Source organism: Lissotriton helveticus, chromosome 5_1 (assembly GCF_964261635.1).
Source record: "Lissotriton helveticus chromosome 5_1, aLisHel1.1, whole genome shotgun sequence".
NCBI lineage: Eukaryota > Metazoa > Chordata > Amphibia > Caudata > Salamandridae > Lissotriton > Lissotriton helveticus.
In genome coordinates this window covers 1,641,733,133-1,641,757,796 of record NC_136065.1, presented here as the reverse complement: position 1 = coordinate 1,641,757,796, position 24,664 = coordinate 1,641,733,133, and the positions used below count along the sequence as shown (strand labels likewise).

General features: G+C 44.3%; 2 protein-coding genes across 3 annotated transcripts in view; one reads left to right on the top strand and one right to left on the bottom strand.

Annotated features, from left to right (window-relative positions):
- The window catches only part of LOC144755680 (solute carrier family 22 member 7-like), a 177,675-nt gene that overhangs the window by 7,011 nt on the left and 146,000 nt on the right, over positions 1-24,664 (top strand). Inside the window, exon 2 of the mRNA XM_078644851.1 lies at positions 6,272-6,375. Within this exon, the coding sequence (XP_078500977.1) occupies positions 6,272-6,375 (104 nt within the window). The remainder of the gene's footprint in view (positions 1-6,271; positions 6,376-24,664) is intronic.
- The window catches only part of LOC144755679 (uncharacterized), a 274,169-nt gene that overhangs the window by 111,520 nt on the left and 137,985 nt on the right, over positions 1-24,664 (bottom strand). For both annotated transcript variants that reach the window (XR_013594952.1, XM_078644850.1), the window contains exon 4: positions 12,816-12,862. Coding sequence is in view for 1 of the 2 variants with exons in the window: in XM_078644850.1 (XP_078500976.1) it covers positions 12,816-12,862 (47 nt within the window). In the remaining variant the exon portion in view is untranslated. The remainder of the gene's footprint in view (positions 1-12,815; positions 12,863-24,664) is intronic.

The following is a 24,664-nucleotide window of genomic DNA, read 5'->3' as shown; positions in this document are numbered from 1 at the left end:
AGTGCGCACTCCTTGCGACATTCCTGATGCGTCATATTTAATGTATGACGCATCATGTCGCAAGGAGTTACAGATACGTCAGTATTTCTGACGTATCTGTAAGCGCAAAAGTGACGCATTGCTGGAGTGTGTCACAAAAGTGACGCAACTCCAGCAATGTGTACTTTCAGATAAGGGCCTGCGTCAGTCTTACGCCTGCTGTGAGGCAGGTGCAAGATTTTGAAGCAACGGTGTCCATGAAGTGACGCAGTGAAATCTCATAGATTTCACTGCGTCACTATTACGAGGCTTTTTGCGGGGGAACGCCCCCCCCCTGCATACATTATACCTGATGCAGGTATAATGTAGTGCAGGGGTTTACAAAGTGACACATCTGCTTAGATGCGTCACTTTGTAAATAGTGCGCAACAGGGGGCATGTTTTACGCCGCCGATGCATCACAAAAAGTGACGCATCGGAAGTGCAAAACTGACGCAAGGCCTCATAAATAAGGCCCTGGGTGTTTTTACCAGTTCTGGGTGTGTTCACCTGTGAAAGGGTTTCAGCTATCCTTGGCCCAGCATGGTCTAAGGGCTGTGCGGTTCAATCAAGGATGACCCGCTAAGGTTTTCTCTGCTTTTGATGTTAATTGACAACAGCAGGCATATACTGTGCTTGTAATGGTGGTAGTAGGGCCTGAAGCTTATATGGAATCTTACTTGGTGAAGGATTGAAATCCACTCATAGTTGGCCCTTGCAATGCCAAAAGTGAAGTTGAACGGTTAGGCAAACGTCTTAGTGAAGATAGAGGAAGTGAACTATGGGTTAGGTTGGCTGGGCTATGGGTGAATATCAGTATCAGTGCCATTGCACAAGACATGCAGCATGAAATGCTATGTGCAAAATATTATATGGTATTGTATTTGTTTTATATAGTGCTTACTCCCCCATTCAAGCTTTTGATTCTGTTTTCCCTGCGCAGCTTACTGATATGGAACCTCAGGTTAATTGTTTAAGCAGTAATTATGACTTTTTGGGTATTGGGATTAGATCTTGCGTTCTCTAGGAGACCATTCAAGCCACATGTGGTTGTTAGTGAGAGTGCATGAGAGTTGCTCAGATCATAGTTGAGTGGGAGAGATTATGTATTGTGTCTTTTTAACAGTGGATTTTTGGATCACACAAAGCACAAATAAAGTCTAAGTTATGTACAAATCACAAGATACACAAAGCGAATTCTCTCAAAAATACACAGTGGGGCTTTTGCAGTTCTTGTCTTTATTTTCATCGCATTCCAATCCCTTTGCCAACGCGTTTCGCCGTGGTTGGGTTAACCTGCGGCTTCATCAGGGCTGGAAATAATACAGAATATTGCATTTGTAATACACACACCATTCCCTTAAATCCATGTTGTTAAAGCCCACAACATTGCAACCAAGTGCAAAGGAACTATTCAAAATGTGCATTGTACTAATATTTTAGAATCATCTCTTATCATCAAATCTCAAGTCACATAACGTATATACATAAACACGAGACTAGAAAAACAAGCAAATCCAAGTGATCTCCACTGTTTTGTAGATTCTCAATCTTTATTGAGTTTAGGGAAGTAGGGTGTTCTCTTCCCAAATTTTGTATGCATCAGATGATCTATCTTGAAAAGGATAATAGTGTTCACTACTATATGAGCGCCGACTAATCCCAGACACCCACAGCTTTGGATGTCTTTTTAACCCCTTCCGCGCGGATGACAAAGCCAGCTCGTCATGGGCGTTACCTGCGCTACGCGCATGACGAGCTGGCTTTGTCACGTAACGCGGGTTTTTCGAAAATCCAGCGCACAGCGGGAAAACCCGCTAGCGCGCATGCGGTGAAGATGGAATTATTGCTTATCTGCAATTCTAGTTCTCCTTCAGGGGCATCTGAGGGCGCCGAGACGCCCCAGGGCATTTGTGCGCTTTACAAATTTCAAAATAAATAAAATTCAACATAATATGTTGATGGAATACCCAAGGCTTGGCTTAAGTGATTCAGGGGCTACTGGGGTAGAGGTATCAGGAAGAGGATGGAAGTTGACAGTGGGACAGAGGTAAGGCAGAGGATGTGCTGACGAACAAATGCTGCAGGAGCTATGAGGACACTAGATCCACAGCATAGTTACCATTATGGGGGAGATAATGGATTTGTTGTAACCTACAGAAAGATTATCTTGTTATTGCAATTTCGCTAGGGGTGAATATGCTTGTCTTTGAAATGGTGCTACATTTGGAAATACTGCAGCCTTGTCTTTGTGAAGTGTTTAAGGTGCAATTGTGTAAATTGATGTACAAGAAAAGATACATGAAAAATTAGGGTTACAAGGTTTAGGAGCCACATTTCATGCATTTTTTGTGTAGAGTGCTTAGTCTGGAGAAACACAAAGTTAGAAATTGAAACCAAATGCAGTGGTTGTGGTTGTCGGTAGTAAAGACTTTGGGCGACGATTTATATTGTGGTAGAAAGGGTCCTCTTCCGCATACATAATATATGTACTAGAGGCTTAACTAGAGCCAAATTTCGGGGGGGCTAAGAAAAACATTCGGGGGGGGGCTAATTCTTCAAGCAATAGGCAGAGTGGAGCTGCAGGGGCTCTAAGAAGGGGTGAAAAAACAACAAAGCCTCATTAACAAGCAAATGGTCTTTTAAAGACTTGTGAAGTACTTGGGCGCGGCTGTGTGCGCCCCGGAAGCTGTCTCATCCCGGGCTGCCACACACGAGGGGGGGCTGAAGCCCTTTGAACCCAATGGGCATTGCGCACCTGGGACATACACACAATTACACAGGGAATATGTATTTTTGGATAAAAAGCTTCAGGCCCACAATCATATGACCAGGTGGCTGCTTAAATAACCCCTCCATTGCCACTAGCCCCCAGATTCATCATTGTAATGATTTGAGAGTCCTTAATAGCGATTATTAAGGAATCACTATTAAAGACTCGCAAAACGGTATTCATGTAGAAATCGCAATAATTATTGCGATTTCTACTGCCTCCTTATTTGCGATTCGCTAATTGCGAATCGCAAATAAGGAATGGCTTTCCCATCCATTCCTATGGTCCTAAAGGCCCATAGGAATGAATGGGGAGTCATTCCTTATTTGCGATTAGCAATTAGCGAATCGCAAATAAGGAAGCGATATCAAGGGTGCCAGGGTGTCCAAAGGACACCCTGTAGCACCCCTGAAATGCTAATGTACACTGGTGTTGCGCACACACATGTCCAAATGACATGTGTGTGTGTAACATACAACTCTAATTTTTCGCTATTTACTACAAAGTCAAACTTCGCGGTAAATAGCGGCCCCAGATAGCGATTTAGCAAATTTTAAATAGTTCATGAATTGCATTTAAGGAATCTCAAATTGAGATTCCTTTAATGCAATTCATCGCAATTTAGCGATTTCTAAATTTACGATTTTTGCATTTGGGATGATGAATCCCAAATGCAAAAAAAGCGCTCGCAAAGGGCCAGATTCCCAGAATCTGGCACTTTGCGAGCCGATTTTCCTTTGATGAATCTGGCTGTAGGTGATGTAATACTGTGTGTTATTGTTCCTCACTTGACTGATGTGAATTTCAGGATGAAAGAAGGTTCACTGAACATCCTAGTACTTGAGTCCTTGCCCCTAAGTTTATGCATCATTTCCAGTTAATTGTGATGTAGATCACTACATTGAGTTGCATTTATTAGATGTGATAGTTTTCAAACCTGAACTTAGAAACATTCCTATATTCCTGATTGTATTGCTTACAGCAACAACATTAGTAAACAAAGAGGCAAGTCAGTTGTCACGTGCCCCCACAATGTGACCTAGGTTGTTATTATTTATGGGACATAATTATACTCTTTTAAATAAAGTCCAAGAGAGGGTTTTATACATCGCACATCGAGAACTCACGTATTGCAAGTTGTTCTCATATGTGGAGCAGTCATAAAATTGCAAATATAAAAATAGTAAACTTACAGAAAGGTCTAAGTTTACCTTTGGGAATCGGCCTACTAAAGTTTACAGATAAGTCACTATGGGGCATATGTATCAAAATACCTATTTGCGATTCTCAAATAGCGATTTTTTGAGAATCGCTATTTGAAAATTGCAAAATGGTATGTATCTAAAAAAATCGCAATTTTTTAGCGATTTCTTAATATTCCTTATTGCGAATTACAAATTGCAAATTCACAATTAAGGAATAATTTCCCATTCATTTCTATGGGCCTAGGAGGCCCATAGGAATGAATGGGAAGTTATTCTCAATTTCCGATTCTCAATTTGCGAATCGCAAATTGAGAATAATTTCAAGGGTGCAAGGGTGTCATAAGGACACCTTGATGCACCCCTGAAATTTACATGTGTGTGCATATGGCACACATTTATGTGTGCCACATGGCACCATCACAAATGGCAAAAAGTGCATTTGTGAAAGAAATTGCAAATTACCACCAACCTCAAGTTGGTGGTAATTTGCGATTTCTTAATTAGGAATCGCACAACTTGGGTGCTTCATTCAGAACATTTAAGGAATCGCAATTTGTGATTCCTTAAATGCTGACACAAAATTTTGCGATTCCTTAATTTTGTGATGCGATTTCATTTTCCGATTTATTTGTCGCAAACGGTGCTTTTTTGCAAATCGCGGCGTTTGCGACAAAAAAAACGTTTGATGCATATGCCCCTATGAGTATAATGAGGTTGGGAGGCATAAGATTCGTTTCACCCTAATTCAACAGTAAAGTTACTTTTTTGTACACTTCACTCATCACAGGTAGTGATAGCAGGCAGAAAAGGACTACTCCAGGGTGCGGTAGAGGGATAGCATCTCACATATAGCATACAAAGTCATTGCTACATTTAAGTGGCATTCCTTCCGACACAAAAAACAACCCTGCTTGAAATGCAGGTACCATTGCACAATGATGCAAGGGCACCTGCGTTGGCGCTAGGCAGCCTCAAGTGCGGCAGTGAAGGGAGGAGCTAGAGAGCATAGCGTCCTAGGGGCTTATGTATGGGGTTTTGGCATAGGGCAGCACAGCATGGCACCTCACTGTGTTGCCCTACGCCAAAGTGGAAGGGCAGGAATGCACCGTATTTAAGTAATATTGTGCATTCCTGCCCTGCTGCCTGTGCTGGCACCATTGCGGTAGCCTAGCACCAACTCTGTTGCATGCAGCATTGTTTTTTGTGCAGAAAGGGGCACCTTACAGCACAAAAGAAATCCTAAGAGGAATTTTCCTCTCTATGAGATCTGAATATATGTGTCTGATGTGAAGATTGGGAACCCCAAGCTTCGAATGCCAATAGACACTTGCCTGTTTAGTCTGTGAATTGGATGAATATTATACTCTAAAAATGAGAAAAAGATACCTGACAGATATCACAGGAGTGTTTGCAAATCAAATATATCCCCAAAGTGAACAGCTTTACAGATTATGGGGCCGATTAGGATGGCGGACAGACTTTGTCCGTCCGCCATCCTGTCGTGGCAAGGGACCGTCCACCATAATGGCGGAGGTCCCGTGTGCCGAATTAGGATGCACCTGCCACAATGGCGGGTGCATCCTGCATTTTTATTATTGCGGCGGGTGGTGCTGAGCACCGCCCTCCGCAATGCTAAAAATGCATGTTTTGCGGTTCAAAGCACAACATGACTGGCACCGCACGGTGCCTGCCATGTTGTACTTTGAAACGTGTGCACCCCCCACTCCCCCTCTTCACCCTGGGGGCCCACAACGGGCCCCCAGAGCAAAGACCGTATGCCTGCCGCCACGGAAAGGCATTCCCCAAAGCCCATCCTAATATGGCTGGCGGTGTCTGATAGACGCCGCCACCATATTAGACCTTTTCCGCCACGGTCGCAAGGCGACCGTGGCGGAAAAGCAGCGGACGTTCTTCCCATCCGCCGCGGACCCCCAGCCATCCTAATGTGGTGGGGGGGTCATTTCAGGAAGGATGGCTGACGGATTGCCCCCACCGGGCCGGCGGTGGCTACCGGCAGCCCGGCGTGTGCAATCCGTCCGCCATCCTAATCGGCCCCTAAATGTGGTACAAGGGCTCTTCTGCCTTAGTGTCTGAGACTCTGGACTGTCTGTTCAAAAAGAACATCCAGTGAAGATGGGGAGATACACTACACCTGCTCTGCTACGTGAAGACATGGAGAGGATACTATACCTCTCTAATGTATCTGAAACAGTCTCAGAGGGAATCAACTGGAGAAGAGAAATCCATCTCTGACACTGTCTCCTTTCTCTTTCAGTGGGACCTCGTGTGTGAGTATAAATGGCTCAATAAGGCCTCGGCCACCTTTTTCTTCATCGGGGTCACCGTGGGAGCTGTTTTGATTGGTTACCTTTGTGACAGGTACAGTATCGTATGTCCATTAGTTCCATAATGTGTTTGAATAGAGTTGTGTACAGCTGGGGTTTTCCTGTATTTTTTAGGTGTATTTCAGGTATGCAGAAAACAGCTTTCTGCCTGTTGGAGTGTGACTGAGGATCACTTAACCTCTTCCATGCTCATGATGAGCTGAGCCCGTCATGAGGCACGGCGCTCCAGTGCTCATGAGCTCAGCTCGTCATGAGCCGTGGTAACGCTCACACGTGGGGATAATTCCCCTGCTGTGCTGAACGTTCCACGGAAACGGGTGTGGTCACGACGAGCTGAGCTCGTTATGAGCACACGAGCGCCGTGCCTCATGACGATCAGAGCTCGTCATGAGCACTGGGGCGCTGCGCGTGCCCCCCTGCCCCCAGCACAGCGGGGGAATTACCTCCGCACGGAAGGGGTTAAGGAAAGGTGTTCAACAAGTGGCCAGTTGTTGCTCTAACTCACCATTAACCTTTCAGCAAGGTATTGAGGTTGCAGGTTCACTCAAATGTTATGTTATGTTATGTTAGCTAATATTTATAAAGAGAACGGCTACTCCTCGGAGTGTCCCGGCGCTGAGAAAAACATAGACCACATAACGTCAAACAGAGCATTCCATTGCTATGAAGATCACAACTGAAAGAGCCGCGGTTTCAGACTCTTCCTGAAAGTAAGGAGGTCCGGGCTCTGTCTAATGGAGAAGGGTAGGCTATTCCGCAGCCGAAAGGCCACTGCATGAAAAGATCTACCCCCTACCCAGGAGAGCTGAACCCTTGGGGTTGATATCAGAAGTTGGAAAGAAGATCTCAACATACGCTGTGGAAAATAAGGTTGGACTCTATCCCTAAGGTAGGAGGCTCCAATCTTGTGGAAAGCTTTAAAGACCAGGGCTTTAAAATGAATTCCTATCCGCACCGGGAGCCAGTGTAGCGAGGACAGAAGCTGAGTAGTGTTGGTTCTGGATCAGGTGACTGCATGCATTTAATTTTCATTGGCCCGCAGCAGAATTTTGATAGACAACTCACATCACTACTGTGGCACATGAGCACATGGCACCTTTGCCCAAAGTGCGCATGTCAGGTTCGATGGCTTCCTTTCTCCAGCCAGCCCGACATTCACAGTAGAGGACTCTCTCCACCTGCACATTAGGGACTGGGGGTTGATCAAATACGCAACCCCTGGTATCCTAATGAGCGGTGAGTTGCCCTGCTCAAGCCAATCCTGGCACTGCTTTCATGCTGTGTAACAGCAAGGGAGCATTCTCTGGATTGGCTGAGAGATGCTGCTAGGCCAGTGTGATTATTTAATTGCAAAGCCAGGAGGCGACGGTGGAAGAAGGATGGCATAGAGTGAGGTGGAGACCTATGGACAGTTTGAAAGTAAATTCTTTGAGCCAGGGGGAAGACGGAGGAGATCGCTGATTTTACCACCATGGAAATTATATCTGGATAGTAACAAACATATCCTAAATCAGATAACGGTGTGAGGGTGTGGTGTTATTCACCGAGGGGCATGGCAGTGCTGTGGCGCATTGTGCATTCGATATCCCATTCATTTTTTACGCCCGCTTAGAGTTAAGATTTCGCTCATTTGGTACTGTCCAAGTTATCTTATTATATTGTGACTTCCTCCAAAGGTGAGTTATCAGAAGTTAGTTCCCCTCATTCTCTCAACATGGTAAACTCTGGAGCGTCAAGTTGCTAGTTCACATGCAACTTAAGGTAGAGCAATTTCTTTTGGGAGACCAGTGTAGTGTACATTTTCTGCTTTTATGAGTTTCTGGTTGCTTCTCCTTATCATCCCTTCTGCCTCAGTCTTAGACTTGAGCTGCGGATTTGCGAGTAAGGTACTCAAGGCATGCCAGCCAACGGATGTGCAGAAGGAAAGTCCACTGATGGCTAATACATGTTAAATGCAAAGACATGGCAAGCACTAAAAATACTTTAAGGGTCCAATTATGATGTCGGGCGGATGGCCACCGACGGCCTGTCAGTGGCAGTCCATCAGACATGTGGTTCCGCGGTCCGGCTCCTTCATTATGATGTGCGGCGGTCAGAGGCAGCAGGTGAAGGGACCGACCGACGCTTTCAACGTGCTCAAGGAGCCTGCCCAATGGCCGGTCGGAACGTAATATCCTACAATGGGTCAGTGCCTGTTCAGGCACCGACGGCCTTTCTATGGTAGTCTGGCTGCCACAGAAAGGCTGTCAGAAAGGAACTTTGGGGGCCCCTACTAGATCCCCCGTCCTCCTGGCCCCCACTCCCTCCCGGGAGCACTCATGTTGCCCCCCAAACATTTATGCCCTGTGTGCTAGGCACCGTGCAGGGAAGTTTCCAAACATGTATTTATGCTTTGCGACTTGAGCTGCAGCCCTTTTGCATAAAGTCATGTTTTCAACTGCCTACACGGCAGTCCGATCATAATTTGGAGGTTGGGACCGCTGCCTACTAATCAGGCGGTCCTCATGCCGAATCTATACTGCTCGTCTGACCGGCATCGCAATGAGGGCCTTTGTGTTAATTTGCAATTTCAATAGACCACAGCTATGAGCCAAAGCCATTGAAGCCCACAGTACATAGGGCCGGATGTAGGTCGGTCGGTAACGGCCGAAAATCGGTATTTTCGGCCGTTACCGACCGGTATTTACAAATCGGTATGTAGGGCCACATATTTTACAGATTCGGTAAATTTATCGATCGGTAAATTTACCGAATCTGTAAAATACCGAATCGGTATTTTTACCTATTCGTTAATTTCGATATGTAGGTGGGACTCTTCTGAGTCCCACAACCCTTACCGAATCTGTATTTTACCATCAAATATATTTGATGGTAAAATACCGATTCCGGTGTGCATGCACATGTGTGCATGCACACCTGTGCCATATGACAGGCAGACCTGGCCTTAGGGCAGGTATGCCTGCCACATGGCACCCAAATCTTTTTTGGGGGTGCTAGAGGGTGTCAAAGTGACACCCCCTGCACCCTTGTCAAAATCTGTATTTACCGAATCGGTAAATACCGACCGGTAATGCCCCATTCATTCCTATGGGCTTCAAAGCCCATAGGAATGAATGGGGCATTACCGGTCGGTATTTACCGAATCGGTAAATACAGATATTTACCGATTCGGTAAAAGGAACATCTGGATGTTCCTACATATCCACCCCTTAGATTTACAGATTTTTAATTACCGAATCGGTAAAATTCGGTAATTAAAAATCGGTAAATCTATTTTACCTACATCGGGCCCTAAGTCACTACATTTTTACGTTATTTTTATACATTTTCTAAAAAACAACACACATAGAATAGAAAACATGTTCAAATATAAAACTATGATAGAGGCGGGTACTGTTAAAAGTTGGCCACTAACGTTACAGTTTCTCACTTTACTATGCCAACTTCAAACAAAGGCACTACAAAAGGGGGCGGTGATGGACGGAGCATCTGAACCAATCAAACACTCACACCCAGTCAACAGATCTGGGTTTAATCCATCACCGTTCTTCAGCCCACTCTGCCCCCACAATTCAGACATGGCCATATGCAAATCAGTCTTGACCCTGTGCCTCATGGGAACAGTCCAGCCCGAACTACCAAGCCATGCCTTCCCTGGACCGGAAACACGCTTCCTAGGACCGGATTCTGGCATTTCAGCCATCTTCAGCCACGCTTGCTTGAATCCAGTGGCAAAGTGAGCAAGGGACTCACATCTGAGCATACCCTGCCACACTTATGGCGGCCAAAGCGGTACAAAAGGGGGTGGTGATAGACGGAGCATCTGAATCAATAAAACACTCACACCCAGTCAACAGATCTGGGTTTAATCCATCACCGTTCTTTAGCCCACTCTGCCACCGCAGGTCAGACATGGCCATATGCAAATCAGTCTGACCCTGTGCCTCATGGGAGCCGTCCAGCCCGAACTGCCAAGCCATGCCTTCCCTGGACCGGAAACAAGCTACCTAGGACCGGTTTCTGGCATTTCAGCCGTCTTCAGCCAACTTCAAAACAAGGCCATGCCTACGCAAGCAGCCAGGCTAAATGTGCAGTGTCCAACGCTGAACTACATAATTGCTGTACATTTAAAATGCATTTCAGGGTGCAGTAATACACACGATTTGGTAGTTCTTTAAGCAAAAATGAAAAACAATTTCATGTTCCCTCGTATTTACAGTGCAAATCTGTCATTTAGTTCTATAGTTTATTGTGACCTCTTTCAGTTTTTATGAGAGGAAACATTTTGCACTAAGAAAATAGCAATAGGAAACAAAAGCACTGTTATGTTGTTCCTATGTGTTTGTGTTGAATTTCGATTGCGAACGGACAGTTTGCGGTAAAACTTTACAGCGAAGTGGCATTATTTCGAGAATTTTGTGTACCAAGCGTAACATGTCTTTATTTCTGCATACGTGTTAAATGATGCTTAAGCATAGGCATAGTTGTTTAAAAAGGGAATACAATTAGAATAATAAGAATTATTTCCAAAATATGAATACAATGTAGATTAATTTACAATTTAGTATAGGTCAGTATCAGAAAGATCAATTGTGGGCTTTGTCAAATATTCGGTCACTAAGAGGCAATCGTGGGGTTCCACCTCCTTGGCGGGGGGGCATTAGAGAAACCGGGTGTACAGTGGGTCAGTGGATTAGGGTGATGGGATGAGCAGAGAATAAAAGCACCTTGTATCTGGACAATCTGGCATTGGAAAAGTGTTGGGTCTTGGTGAGCAAGAACAGAATGAGGCAGAGCCAAACTCAAGGTATCAAAGTTTCAACCAATAGAATGCTTTCAGAGTCCTTCATCAGGAGGCCAGCAATGTCTACAGAGCAGAGGCATTGGGAAAACCTACTACTACATGGGGGAATGTGCAGGAATAGCATGGCTTTTTCTGAACACCATGAGCTTGCACCAGTACTCCAAGAGCAAATCCTTGTCAGACTCACAGGGGCATATTATCAAGGGCATTATCGCCGCTTTAGCGGGACTTTTTCCCCGTGAAAGCGGCGATAATTTTATTGCCCTATTAGCAAGCTGTTGCTAACAACAGTTAGCAACAGCTTTTACTCGATAGCGACCGGTTTGGGGCCCGCTTTGCATGTCAGCGATATTTATCTCTAATGACATGCAAAGTGGGCGTACCCAACCTGTTAGCGACTTAAAGCAGTCGCTAACACAGCTATCTCCTATTAGCAAGGCAGGCGATGCGATAAAAAAAATTGCGCTAAACGCGAATATCGCCAAAACCTAACGCCTGCTCAGACCACTTCTTAACCTGTATATCCAATGGGAGGTGGATATTCAGGTTAAGACCTTATTGGGGATAATGCCTGAATAACGCTGGATTTCCAGCGAAATTCACGCATTGAGCCGCTATCGCCGGATATTTTATCACTTTTGGGATAAACGTTGCTAATAGCACATTATCTCAGCGACTATATACGGCGACGCGTGGCAATGGAAAAAAGGCGCTAAGCTCATTTAGCGATAAATATCGCTATTTGTTGCTAATATGCCCCACAGTATCCTTGTACTGATGTCTGGACAGTGATGCTGCTCTGTTTTACCAATCTTGTACTCAGAGGAGCATAGGAAGCCCCTTTCACATAGGGTGAAAGGGGAATTGGAAGAGACACATCCCGCGTAGCACCCACAGAAAACATGCACATAATACATTAAAAACATAATATTCCAAACACACTACATGTAAGTATAAAATCAATAAACTATACATATAAAACACTCCCACCCACAAATTAATTTCTTTTTCAATAATACGTGTAATTCAGCAGCAGTAGGGTGTCTTGATAATGGCTTCACTCCAATATAAATTCACTAATGTTACTCACTCCAAAAATGCATGAATAAACCGAATATCAAATTATAAAAATAATTGCATTAAAAAAATTGACCTTTATGAAATTGTGAAATTTGCAAAAATATGTAAATCAAAAAATAAACCAAAAGCATTCTTTGAAAAAGAAGATATAATAAAATATGTCTGCAATCAAAACCAAAACAAAAACACCAAAAACAAATGTCCTTCAATATCTTCTATTCAGTAAAACTAAAAGCAGAGAAACACAATACATCCAATGGAACCACACATAATTTAAATGAAAAGATTACATAGCATAGAGATAATGACAGTTTCCCATACATTACAATACAATAAATGGATTTTAAAATGGAAACTTCGGGCAAAAATCCTGAAACACATTGAAACCACTAAATAAGCTAGCACTTCTATTACACTAGAATTGACATGCAATCCAAACACATCATTACACCAAATCAACAACTATGTAGTAGGCAATGCACAAAATAATGCTACCTACATCCAAAACACTACTAACTACACTAGAATGCACTTAATTTTAAATACTACCACTCATTTTATAAATAAAAGTAAACTTTAAAAAGTCTTACCTGAAGAGATGACACACTGAACCCTCTTTGACCATAACAGCTTGAAACTAGGGAAAAATATTTAAATTCATTTATACACAGGAAAAGAAATGGCATCTTTAATGAAATATAAACTAAACTAAACATCCATAGAGATCAACGAATCCAAAGTTTAAATTGTATGTGCAATACAATAATTGCAATGCTGAAATGTATATAACATAGTAACAAAAAATAGGTAAAATAAACAGTGTTGTACATTGTTGACATCTGTGAAAACATGTTATAGATATAAACAAATAATGTTTAAAACATTTAAATATATATTTAAAGTTTAAGGGACTTATTACAAGTTTGACCGTCAATGGACCGTCGCCCGGCAGTGGGTTCCAACAGCGGTGAGCCATCCGCCATATAACGAGTTGGGTGCATAGGCTTTGTGAAGACTTCTGCCAAACCACTGGCTCTGCCAGCACACCACCGACCGCTGGGGGCGTGGCCTGCAGAAAGCAGTCACCATAGGGTGGTACAGAGGCACAACACTGCCATCCGTATTAAGAATTGTCTTTCCCACGAGCTGAGCACGGCTGCCGGACTGCCACCTAAAGGTTGGCGGAGACAAAGGATTAGGGTGCCTACTCACCCCTCTCCAGTTCTTCGTATCAGATTTCGACGTAGATCCCTTTCTCCAGGTCCCCCCTACACAGCAGCATCTTCACCCTGAAAGCATATTTCATTATGTAAAAAGTAATAAAACTGTTAACAATAATAAACTGTAGTTTAACCTTTTAAGTGCCGATGTTGGCCAACACCTCCACTACCTCCCCAGTGGATGTGTCAGCCATTAACCAACACTGGGTAGGTTTTTAAAGGTCCCTCTGAGGGCTTTTTGCTTGCCTGAAACAGCCTGATTGTCTTTATTTTTAGTATAATGACACTCAGGGATCACGGCACGCTGGCTTAATTCTCAAAAAGTAAAATTAAAATGAGCCAATGGAGAAATTACACCTGATCTGCTTCCACCTGATGCAATCGGTTGCTTTCCAAGCCTCATTGCGGTTTCATTTCTGACTGCCGTATTACAATGCAGGTGGCTGAAACTGAAAATGGCTAGTCCTTCCGGCTGGACTCCGAATGCTCAGTTAGAGACTGGTATGCAATTCCACTGGATGGCGTTACTGCTGTTGGGATTACGATGCTCGGTTTCCGACAGTCTTTCCATGCCGGGCTTACCTACATGGAAAACCTGTCGGAATGCAAGTTTGTTGGTCCCTTAGCAGGGCCCCTTTCTCTCTGTGGCCTCCAGTTGGTGCCAGAGGTGCCCTGATAATCCCCGCAACACGTGGCAGGCATCTTGAGGAGCCTTCCACATGCTTGTGCTACGTCCTGTATATGACAACAGAACAAGCTCCCATAGAGAAATGGGAGTATGCGACTACACCATTGTGATTGTGGTGTCGGGATTGGAGGTTGTTTGGGCCCGAGACCGAGACTTTGTCGGTCGGAGGAAACTCTGACGATATTGCAATCAGGCCCCTAAATGGGGCATCAGTCTTTCTGCCCCTGGGGGGGATATATCATTGGCATGGTCATGTTCCCCCCAAAATAAATGGGGCATCAGTCTTTCTGCCCACCCAGGGGGTGTATTGGGTAAATACCCTTGATCTCCCCCCATGCCAGGGGGACAGAAAGCCCATTAGATGCTAGGGAAAACATTTGCAAAAAATAGAAATGGAGGTGGGGCTGCCCATTATGGACATAACCATGCATCCAACCCAACAAAATAGGGAATCAACCTTGCGGCATACCCTGGGTTAGCAGATTGGGGTGTGAAAACCCACTAGATGCCAGGGAAAGCTTTTCTTTAAAAAGATATAAGGGTGTGGGCTGCCCATAATGGGTTTTGGAATGCCCCCATCCCAGCTAAATGGGGTATCAGTCTTCCTGCAGCCTCTGGGGGTGTATGGGTGTAATTACTGTGGAACCGCCCCCCCCCCCCCCCGCCCCTGGGGCAGCAGGACCACTTGAGGCCAGGGATTTTTTTATTGTTTAAATAATATGGGGTGGGGACTGCCCACCATGGGCATAGCCATTCTTCCACCCCAACTAAATGGGTAATCAGTCCATTTGCCAGATGGGGTGACTATCCAAACCTGCCACTGCAGGGGCAGAAAGCCCACTAGATGCCATGAAATTATTTTTTGTGAAGAAATATAGGGGCAACCCCCTACAACCCCTAAAACAGAACAGACAGTGTGTCTGCCCCTATGAGGGTTCAATGGCAGTTATTACCCCCATCTGCTCCCTAATTTTAAAACAATACTACCAGGGGCAGGGTCATATCCCAAAACCAATGCTGCCATTTTTTTCTGCCCCTCAAGGGGCAGATGAGGCTGATTACCACCAACCTCCCCCCAGGGGGGCAAAAATCCCATTAGTTATCACAGCATTTTAGATAAATATAAGGGGCAGGGCTGCCCACCATGCGCATGGCCATACCCACTTCTCACAAAGAAAGGAGGCAGCCTTTATGCCATTCCTTGTGGTTGATGGTGGATATTACCACAATCTGCTCTCTCTGAGGGCAGAATTCCCACTAGAAATTAGGGCCTGCATTCAGGAAATATTATTTTTGGGGCAGCCCCACCCCTTCCTTTGGCATGGTATGTTCTCCAGTTGGGGTCCAATAGGATTTCTGCCCTTCCTGGTGGATGGATTGGGTATTTATCTCAAATCTGGCCCCTTACGTGGCAGAAAGCCCACTACAAAACAGGAATTTAAAAATGGTGCCAAACCTAACAAAGGAATGGGGCGGCCTACCCTGGCATCAAGTTGTACACCTACCCCAGTGGTGCCAATAGTGTCTTTCTGTCCCCCTGGAACAAGTAAGAGGTTTATTCCATTTGGGAACGTTGCCCCAAACTTGCCCTCAGGGATAGAACATCCGCCAGACACCATGGTTTTTGACTTTGGGGCAAAACAATGTGCTGCAGCTGTGGCACTCTGTCATTGGCTACACTCCCACCAAAAAGGGCCAACCATTTTTTTTCTTCCAAGGAACAGACAGGAAGTGTATCCCCAATTTACTCCTGTGGGACAAAAAGCCCACTGCATGGCAGGAATATATATGTTTTTCATAAAATAACAGGGGTAGGTCTGGCCAATCTTAACCGAACATCAGGCCCCATCCTCATGCCTAAAGCCTGCTAATCAGTCTTTCTGCTCCCCTATGAACTAACAAATTATGAAAAAGTGATGCCACGGTATTTCATTCAACCAGTTGGTAATTATGAAGACAAAAACAATCAATTATTTGTCTAATCACAATATCAATTGTATGATAAATTTCTTTATTCTATTTATCGTTCATCCAATGGTCATTACCAATACATACAAAAATTAAACACAAAAACTGGAAAATAGAACAAAAAATTCAATTGATCGATTATTTTTAACGGTCCTTATTCATTTTACGCATTCTTTTTACAAGTCAGCAAGCCAAACAATATTTCATCTTGTAAGGAATGACATGACAAGGAGTCCAATTATCCTATTGTTGAGGGCCCTTACTCCAAGGGTTGTATGAGAAGCCCAATGTTATTGTTTACAAGGAAAAAATGGCAATGTCTTTTCTTAGCCTGATTTCCTTTTCGAACACCAGCAACAACTGGGAGCAAAAAGCAGCCAAATAGGTTTTTTGGCTCCAAAACCAAATAATGCTCCTGGTTAATGAATCCACACAATCTCCAAATCAATAATGGTGTCGAAATAAAGAACTGTCGACGCGTTTCGGCCTTTCAAACAGTTTTAGGCCTCATCAGGACAAAGGGCAACAAAGTTCATTTATATGATCTACAATAAACAAAAAATTTAAAAATTAAACACAATCATTATTCAATGTGCCAAGAAATTTAAACAATATGTTCCACGGACACAGGCATCCAAAGGAGCCACTCCCACTATAAGAGGAAAAATTCTCAAGGTGTAGGTATCAGAAGAAATATATTAGAACACCGAATTTGAAAAAGTGATCAGAACACCATCACCAAAGTAATAATATTCATACATTCCAATCATTCAGTACGAAGGTCATGCAGAAAAAGACCCTTTCTTCACCATATCTAGTGCAAACCAACTATGTAATAACACGAGTGAGTATCCACCCAACTACATAGAAATTAACCAATTCTACTATACATACCACGCGGGTATTATCCAAACAACTCCAAAACTCAATTCAATTTAAGATGCAGTCGTCCATTGCTGACAATTAATAAGGAAATCTGGTCCCGCCAAGAAGAAATTCCTTTTGCACACCTGTGCTTTTCCAGATATCGTTTATGTCTTAATCACAAGCCTGTGATCAAATCACCTGTATCGATCAACAATGAGCATAGAGTCAAGAAAAGACCAAGACCGGCTTCACAAATATCGTACAGTAATTAAAGCATCCCATCCCTATGGCAAGTGAGAGGACATTTGATTTTTTTCGGTGTTATTTTTACATTTTAGTCAGGAGAGTGTGGCTAGCTCCCAAAATGGTGAACTGCTGTAAGTTTTTAGCCTGGGTAGGCTGCCATCTGGAAAAACCTACCAAACCCAGACAGTTCTGAAAACTAGACATCCGGCAGAGTACAGAGTGGTATGCTTCACGTAGATCGCACACCATGTTCTTTCTCACAATGCCTTGCAAACCAAACACTTCTGGAATTTTTGGGGAGACAAACATTCTCTTCCACAGAGCATAGTCCCAAGTCTCTTGATACAAATGGTTTCCACTTGTGTGTGTGGGCCAAGAGGGCTTGACACAAAAGGCCAGTTAGGACTACATTGATAGATAAGATATTGGGGTAGCTGCGGTATTTGGAGTTGTGGTGTAGAGTGAAGTAGCATGTAGTGTACTAGTGTCTAGCTTATATAGACATAGCGTAAAAGTGAAATTTGGTAGGGATATAGATTATGGGGAGGAAAGGGTAATTTTTGGTAATAGCTCTAAATTGCTTAAACATTGTTAAAGTTCTAAGTCACAAAATATTTAGGGCCTGATTACAATGACGGAGGGATATGTCATGCAAGTGCATTTTTGGCAGTGCAACCACCGCCTCCTCGGTAGTCCAACCGCCCGATTACAATCTATGTGGTGACAAGGCCACTAGGCCACTAGCACCACTTATTCTTCTGCTCCTGCGACAGGAGAAGCAGAGGCATCCAAAGAAGGGGTTCCCATCAAGCTTCCCGCTGAGGTAATCATGACCTGCCTTTCTTCCAACCTTTTCCTGGTGGGGACACGCCGAGGGTGATTGTGCCCTTGTGTACAATCACTGTTCAACATGTAAAGCGCTCCAATGCATTTGGGTAGGTTTAGCGCTATGTCAAATTGCTAATTAATTTTAAAGAACTAATTACGCCCAACTTGCTGCATTCATGTGCTGAGATATGCATGTCCATTTAGTTAACCAACACCGCAGCGAAATGTACTGCTGTCACGCCACCACCACTGTGAAACCACCAGCGTCACAGGAAACTCCAAATATGGCGGCTGCAAAGCCGGCTGCTCGGCAGGGTACTCAGTCGCTCTGCTGCAGCAGTCTGCCAGTCTCACCGGTGAACTTGTAATTGGGCCCTATGTTATATCTTGGACCGCAGTATGCCACGGTAACTTTGTGGTATACCACGGTACATGCATATCTCATGGCAGTATATAATTTGCTAATGGCAGGGATTAAAAAAGTAAATGGCAGCCATGTAATTTTGACCACACTTTGGATGAGTTACAGGTTACGACCTAATTAAGTAGTAAGTTTTGTTGTTTTTCCCTATCTATTTTCACTTCACTAAAGTGGTAATAGGTAGGGAAATGTATTTTTACTCCTTTTTTTTTTGTAACTAGTTCAATACTTTGTAAATAGTATGGTGGAACTGTGTTAACTTTTTTTAATTAAATAGGTGAAACATTGAAAATAGACAGTAGTACTTTTGTATTTGTTGTACAGTGTATTTTTACATTTTTCTAATTTGTATTTTTTTTATTAATTGTTTTAAGTAGGGTGGTACCTCCTAGGTGATACTCTGTGACTTTTCCTAAAATAAATAAAAACATATACTTAATTTTCCCTAAAGTGCTGATAGGTGGGGAAAATATAAAACCTGCTACATCCCTTTATCCTAGGCCCAAATCCAGAACATCACCAAAGTTTAGAAAAAACAACATGGTGGCCTTTTGCAAAGTCATCCATTAGCCAATCATACACTGACTTTTCATCTGCAAGTATCACAAAATTACCACGGTTTCACTGATATATCACTAAGTTTTAGTGCCATTTAAGTTTAAAATACTTACCCTACCTCCCTCTACTACCAGAAAAGCAAAGTCTAGATACCATAAACTATGTACCTGCCAAATTTCATTGAAATCCGTCTGCCCATTTTCCAATTTGAGTACAAAGTTTATGAAAGATATTGGTGGAAAAATGTGTTTTGGACCCTTCTCTTTTCTTTGCTACCCCTTGATAAATCACAGCAAAAGTTTCTATCATCTGCCAATCTAAAAAGATCATTAGGTCTGCAAAGTTTCGTGGAGATTCGTCTCACTGTGGCCAATTTAGGGGCACATTACGATCGCGGTTTTCCCGCATCCTCCGGTCCGGCGGAAGCCACCGCCGGCCCGGAGGATGCGGGAAAACCACTGGGGAGGCACAAAAGACCCACCGCCAAATTAGGATGGCGGTGGGTCTCAAAATCGGTCCGCAGCTTTTCCACCGGGGTCGCCTTCCGACCGCAGCGGAAAAGCTCCAACATGGCTGGCGGTGTCTATCAGACACCGCCAGCCATATTAGGATGGCGGAAAACAGATGCCTTTCCGCAGTGGATTCTCCGCTGTGGAAAGGCATACAGTGATTTCTTTGGAGGCCCGTTGCGGGCCCCCAAAGCGGCGGTCACATCCTAATTGCACTGGAGGGACCGCCGCTGCCGCTGCCTCTGCGGATGGTCCCTCTTCCTCTAGGGTGGCGGACGGATGCAGGTCCGTCCGCCATCATAATGAGCCCCTTAATTAGCAAGCAAATACCCATGATATACCAATCTCTGGGAATCTTAAATATAACTACAGAGTGACTACCACCACTCTGTAATAAATAGTGTGCTAAGGATACATTTAAAATCACATGATCATACCAGTACCAACTTATAATAGGGTGAAATGCTTTTGAAGTAGTTGCACTTGACTAAAGAGGGACATCTGTTTTTAACTTGAGATTCTGCAGCTTTATGAAAGAGTTTCTAAACAGTTGCTTCTTGAAAAGGGCAGCTAGGACTATCTTGAGGGACAGTAGTCTTGTTAAAGACTACAAGCTGTTGCTCCTTCCTCCAAAGGGACACTAAATAATGACTTGAAGTATTGCAGCTACGCCAACGGCCAGGCCTTTTGGCTTTGCTAGTGCCTATTTTTGAGTGTTACCTCTCTATAAAGTGAATGAGCTGTTGAATGCTGTGTCTGGTCATGTTCATACTTAAGGAGTGGTCTGCGGCATTCTCCCTTGGCCACTTCATGACAGTACTATCTTGACAACTGACAGGTGTTCCATAGAAATTTAAGTATGGTCTCAGAATATATATAATTGCATGTAGAATAATGTGTGATGTTGCAACTACACATAAAGTTACTTGCAGGGTGCACAAAGGAGCCCAAGAGGAGTAGTAAGTGGCAAGACATGTAGGCGCCCAATATTGCCTAGTGGGTGGTTGAGACACTGGGGCACTCATTTAAATGTATTCTCAATGGGCGTCTGATGTCCATTTTCCTGGTGGTCTGCACGGTACATGCCAAGATATTTTTGATTTAGGCATCACGTGCAACCAAAAAAGAGTAGGAAAAATATCAACACCATTTTTTTGCATTTTTTTATGCTACTTTGGCAATTTATGCAACTGATTTTGAAGATGTAAGGGCTGGTAAGGGGATCCAATGGAGTTTATCAGGATGGGGAGGTGATGTGATCATATTTCATCAGGTCCTGGATAAGACCTACTAGAGCATGTAGAAAACCCTTGGGGTGCCAATGTGGGTTCTGTTGGCAACAGAGCATTACATTACCACCATCCAGGTGCAAGACCACGGGAGTTGAATAGCAGTGCGTTAGTCACTTTCTGGAAGAAACAGTTCAATTTCTTGATGCGAAAGAGCTGGGAGTAGGCTGTCTTTATTTGTTTGGCAGATTGATGTCAGTTGGTAAAATAGGAGAAGAACTTAGGGCCAGATGTAGGAGGCCATTTACCGACCGGTAAATGGGTATTTGGTTTGTAGGGGGCCATTTTTACAGATTCGGTAAATTTACCGAATCTGTAAATTTACTGATTCTGTAAAATACCGAATCGGTATTTTTACCGATTCGGTAACGGGCAGATGTAGGTGGGACTCTACAGAGTCCCTAAGGCCTTACAGATTCGGTATTTTACCACCCAATCCAATTGGGTGGTAAAATACCGAATCCAGGTGTGCATGCACATGTGTGCATGCACACCTAGCCATGTGACAGACAGAGATGCCCTTAGAGCATGTCTGTGTGCCACATGGCACACATGCCCGTCTTTGGGGTGCTAGAGGGTGTCAAAGTGACACCCACTGCACCCTTGCTGGAATCGGTAAATACCGATTCGGTATTGCCCATTGATTACTATGGGCTTCATGGCCCATAGGAATCAATGGGCATTACCGAATCGGTATTTACAGAATCGGTAAATACCGAATCTTAACGATTCGGTATTTACCGATTCTGAAATACCTACATCCCCCCTCCCTCTATTTTACCACTTCTTAAATACCGAATCAGTAAAATTCGGTATTTAAGAAGTGGTAAATAAGACTTACCTACATCTAGCCCTAGATCAGGAGATTACAGGTGAATCCCAGGTGAGACTTTATGGTACATATATGGGTGGGATGGTTAACAGTGTTGAAGGCAGTCGAGAAGTCAAGCGATTTCAGGAGGCACTTGCCATCTTCATCTGTGGTCAGGAGGGCTGTGTCTGCAATGTGTGAGTTAGTGGACCCTTTACTACAGCATGATCTGAAGCCAGTTGAGGAGGCATGCAGGATGTGGTTAGCATTAATGTGACCTTGGAGTTGAACATGGACTACTTTTTCAGTGATCTTGCCGGCGAATGGTAGATAAGTGATATGCAGGTACTGGGTGTAGTCATCAGGGGCTACTGTAGTTTTCTTTAGAAATGGGAGGATTTGTCCAGTCTTGAAATCTTCTGAGAAGATACCTTGGCCCCCATTAGGATGGCGGGTGGACTTTGTCCGCCCGCCATCCTCGCGGAAAAGGGGACCGCCCGCGAGCTGAGCGGCGGTCCCGCCTTGCATATTATGATGCGCCCGCCACAGTGGCGGGCGCATCATGCATTTATAACATTGCGGCGGGTGGTGTTTACACCAGCACCCGCCGCAATGCTATAAATGCATGGCATGCATTTGCATACACAAAGCGGCAGGCTCCGCGCGGTGCCTGCCGCATTGTGTATGCAAATGCAGGAGGGTACCACAGGTACCCCCCATGTGCACAACCCACCTCGCCTTCACCATGGGGGCCCACAGGGGGCCCCCAAAGTGAAGACTGCCTGCCAATGCCGCCACGGAAAGGCATCTCCCAAAGCCCATGCTAATATGGCTGGCGGTGTCTGATAGACACCGCCACCATATACACCCTTTTCCGCCCCGGCCGCAAGGCGACCGTGGCGGAAAAGCAGCAGATGGTGTTCCGCCCGCCGTGGTCCCCCCGCCATAGTAATATGGTGGGGGGAAACGGGTGGCAGGCGCACAAGGATGTCGGGCGGATCGCCACCGCCCGCATGGCCTAATCCTAATGGGGCCCCGCTGATACATCCCCTGGTGAGGCACACCAATTTGGATCACACACAAGTGCTTCTTTAGTATTGTATTCTTCGTTTATTTCATTTCAGTAATTTATATTCATTTTGATCATAGATGACTTGAATATTAAACAGCATATCCAACAGTCGTTATCCATAACATTTAAACATTGGCCTCCAATGCATTTCGGGCTTGAGGGCCCTTGGTCACGGAGAGCTGAGGAGGAAGCACAGGGGGGGGCGGTAGTGAGAAACTATATCACAATAAAGAGAGTAAGGGGGTCTACTAGGGTGATAAGGTGTCTGGGCTCATTCGTTGTCTCTAGTGCACGAGGCTGTAGTGAGGGGTGGGGAATGTGAAGGGAAATTACCGTCGGTGAGTCAAACTAAAGCAAACATGTTAAAAATGGTGAAGACAAAGCGTCTTTGCATCTTACTTTAAAGTTACGCGTAGCGTCTGCAGACGTTCTCCATCGGTCATCCGTTCGCTGTTCCTAACGCGTGTAGGACAGCCTGCTAAATATTTACATGAACAGTGATGACGGACTAGCGCCCGATGGTTACGGGGGCCATCTTGGAATGGTGTGTTTAAAGAAAAGATGCTAGAAAGGCAGGGGCCATCTATGAATGGTAGATGCTGAGGGAAAAGCCACAGTGTGCTATGTATATGAGAGGGTACAATTAATAGACAATAAAGACAAACATGTGTGGTTCAGACAGGAATAGAGAGGCAGGTGAAGCAGCAACATGGTATGATACAAATGGTCCTACAGGTAGCAGCTAAATTCTGTCCGATCATTGAGCCCGTGGGGCTTAAGAGTTTGCAGAAGGTAGGTCCATTCAAGTTCTCTCTTGAGTAGCAGTTTAGAGTTGTCTATGCCTTCTTTTTTGGACACTATCTCTAGGACCAAAAATTTTAATTGGGCGATGGTGTGGCGTGCTTCCACGAAGTGACAGGCAATGTTGGATTTCTCACTTTTTAGTCTAATGTTAGACTTATGTTCGTTTAGTCTGGTTTTAATCTTTCGTTCGGTCTTCCCTATGTATAGCTTGCCACATGGGCATTTGATGGCATAAATCAGATTGGTAGAATCGCAGGTGGCATCTACGTGGAGTTTGATGTTGTGTCCTTTCATAGGATGTTGTATTTCATTGCCCCTGATTACACTGTTGCAGTGACCGCAATTCAGGCAAGGTTGAGTGCCACGGTGTCGTTTGGTTAGCTCAGTGGGTTTAGCTAGTATTTCTTTAATGTTTCGGCTCCTGGTGTGAGCGAAAATTGGCGGCTCGTTGAAGATGCCTTGGAAGTCGGGTTCATTTTGTAGTATAGGCCAATGCTTCCAGATAATTCTTTTGTATGTTGCACTGGCGGTAGAGAATTTAGACACAAGGACCATTCGTTGTTCTGTGTTCTTATGTGTCTTTGTCAGACAGTCCTGTCTTGATGTGTTGGCGACGCGGGATTGTGCGTCTTGTAAAATGGTCTCAGGGTAGCCACGTGCTCGAAATCTGTTTGACATTTCCAACATTCTTTTGTCAACCATTGTTTCATCTGATACAATGCGCTTGACGCGCAGCATTTGGGAGTACGGAAGGTGTTTTTTCAGGGAACCTTGATGAAAGCTGGTAAAGTGGAGAGCATTATTCCGGTCTGTACTCTTTCTGTGGAGATCTGTGACGATTCCGTCAGTTGTGTTCTTGATGTGCACATCTAAGAAGGCGATGTCCGTTTCGCTAATTTGCCACGTGAGTTTGATCCGTGGGTCTTTTGTGTTAGTCTCCATGAGGAGATTGTGTAAGGATTCTTTTGTGTCTGCCCACAAGAAGAATAGGTCATCAATGTACCGTAAGAATAGTTTCGTGTGTCTTATGAAACTTGGATGAGTGTATAAATATTTAGTTTCGAAATTCTCCATGTAGGTATTGGCGTAGGACGGGGCAGCGCAGTTTCCCATAGCCATTCCTGAAAGTTGCAAAAACCATTGATTATTGACTGTGAA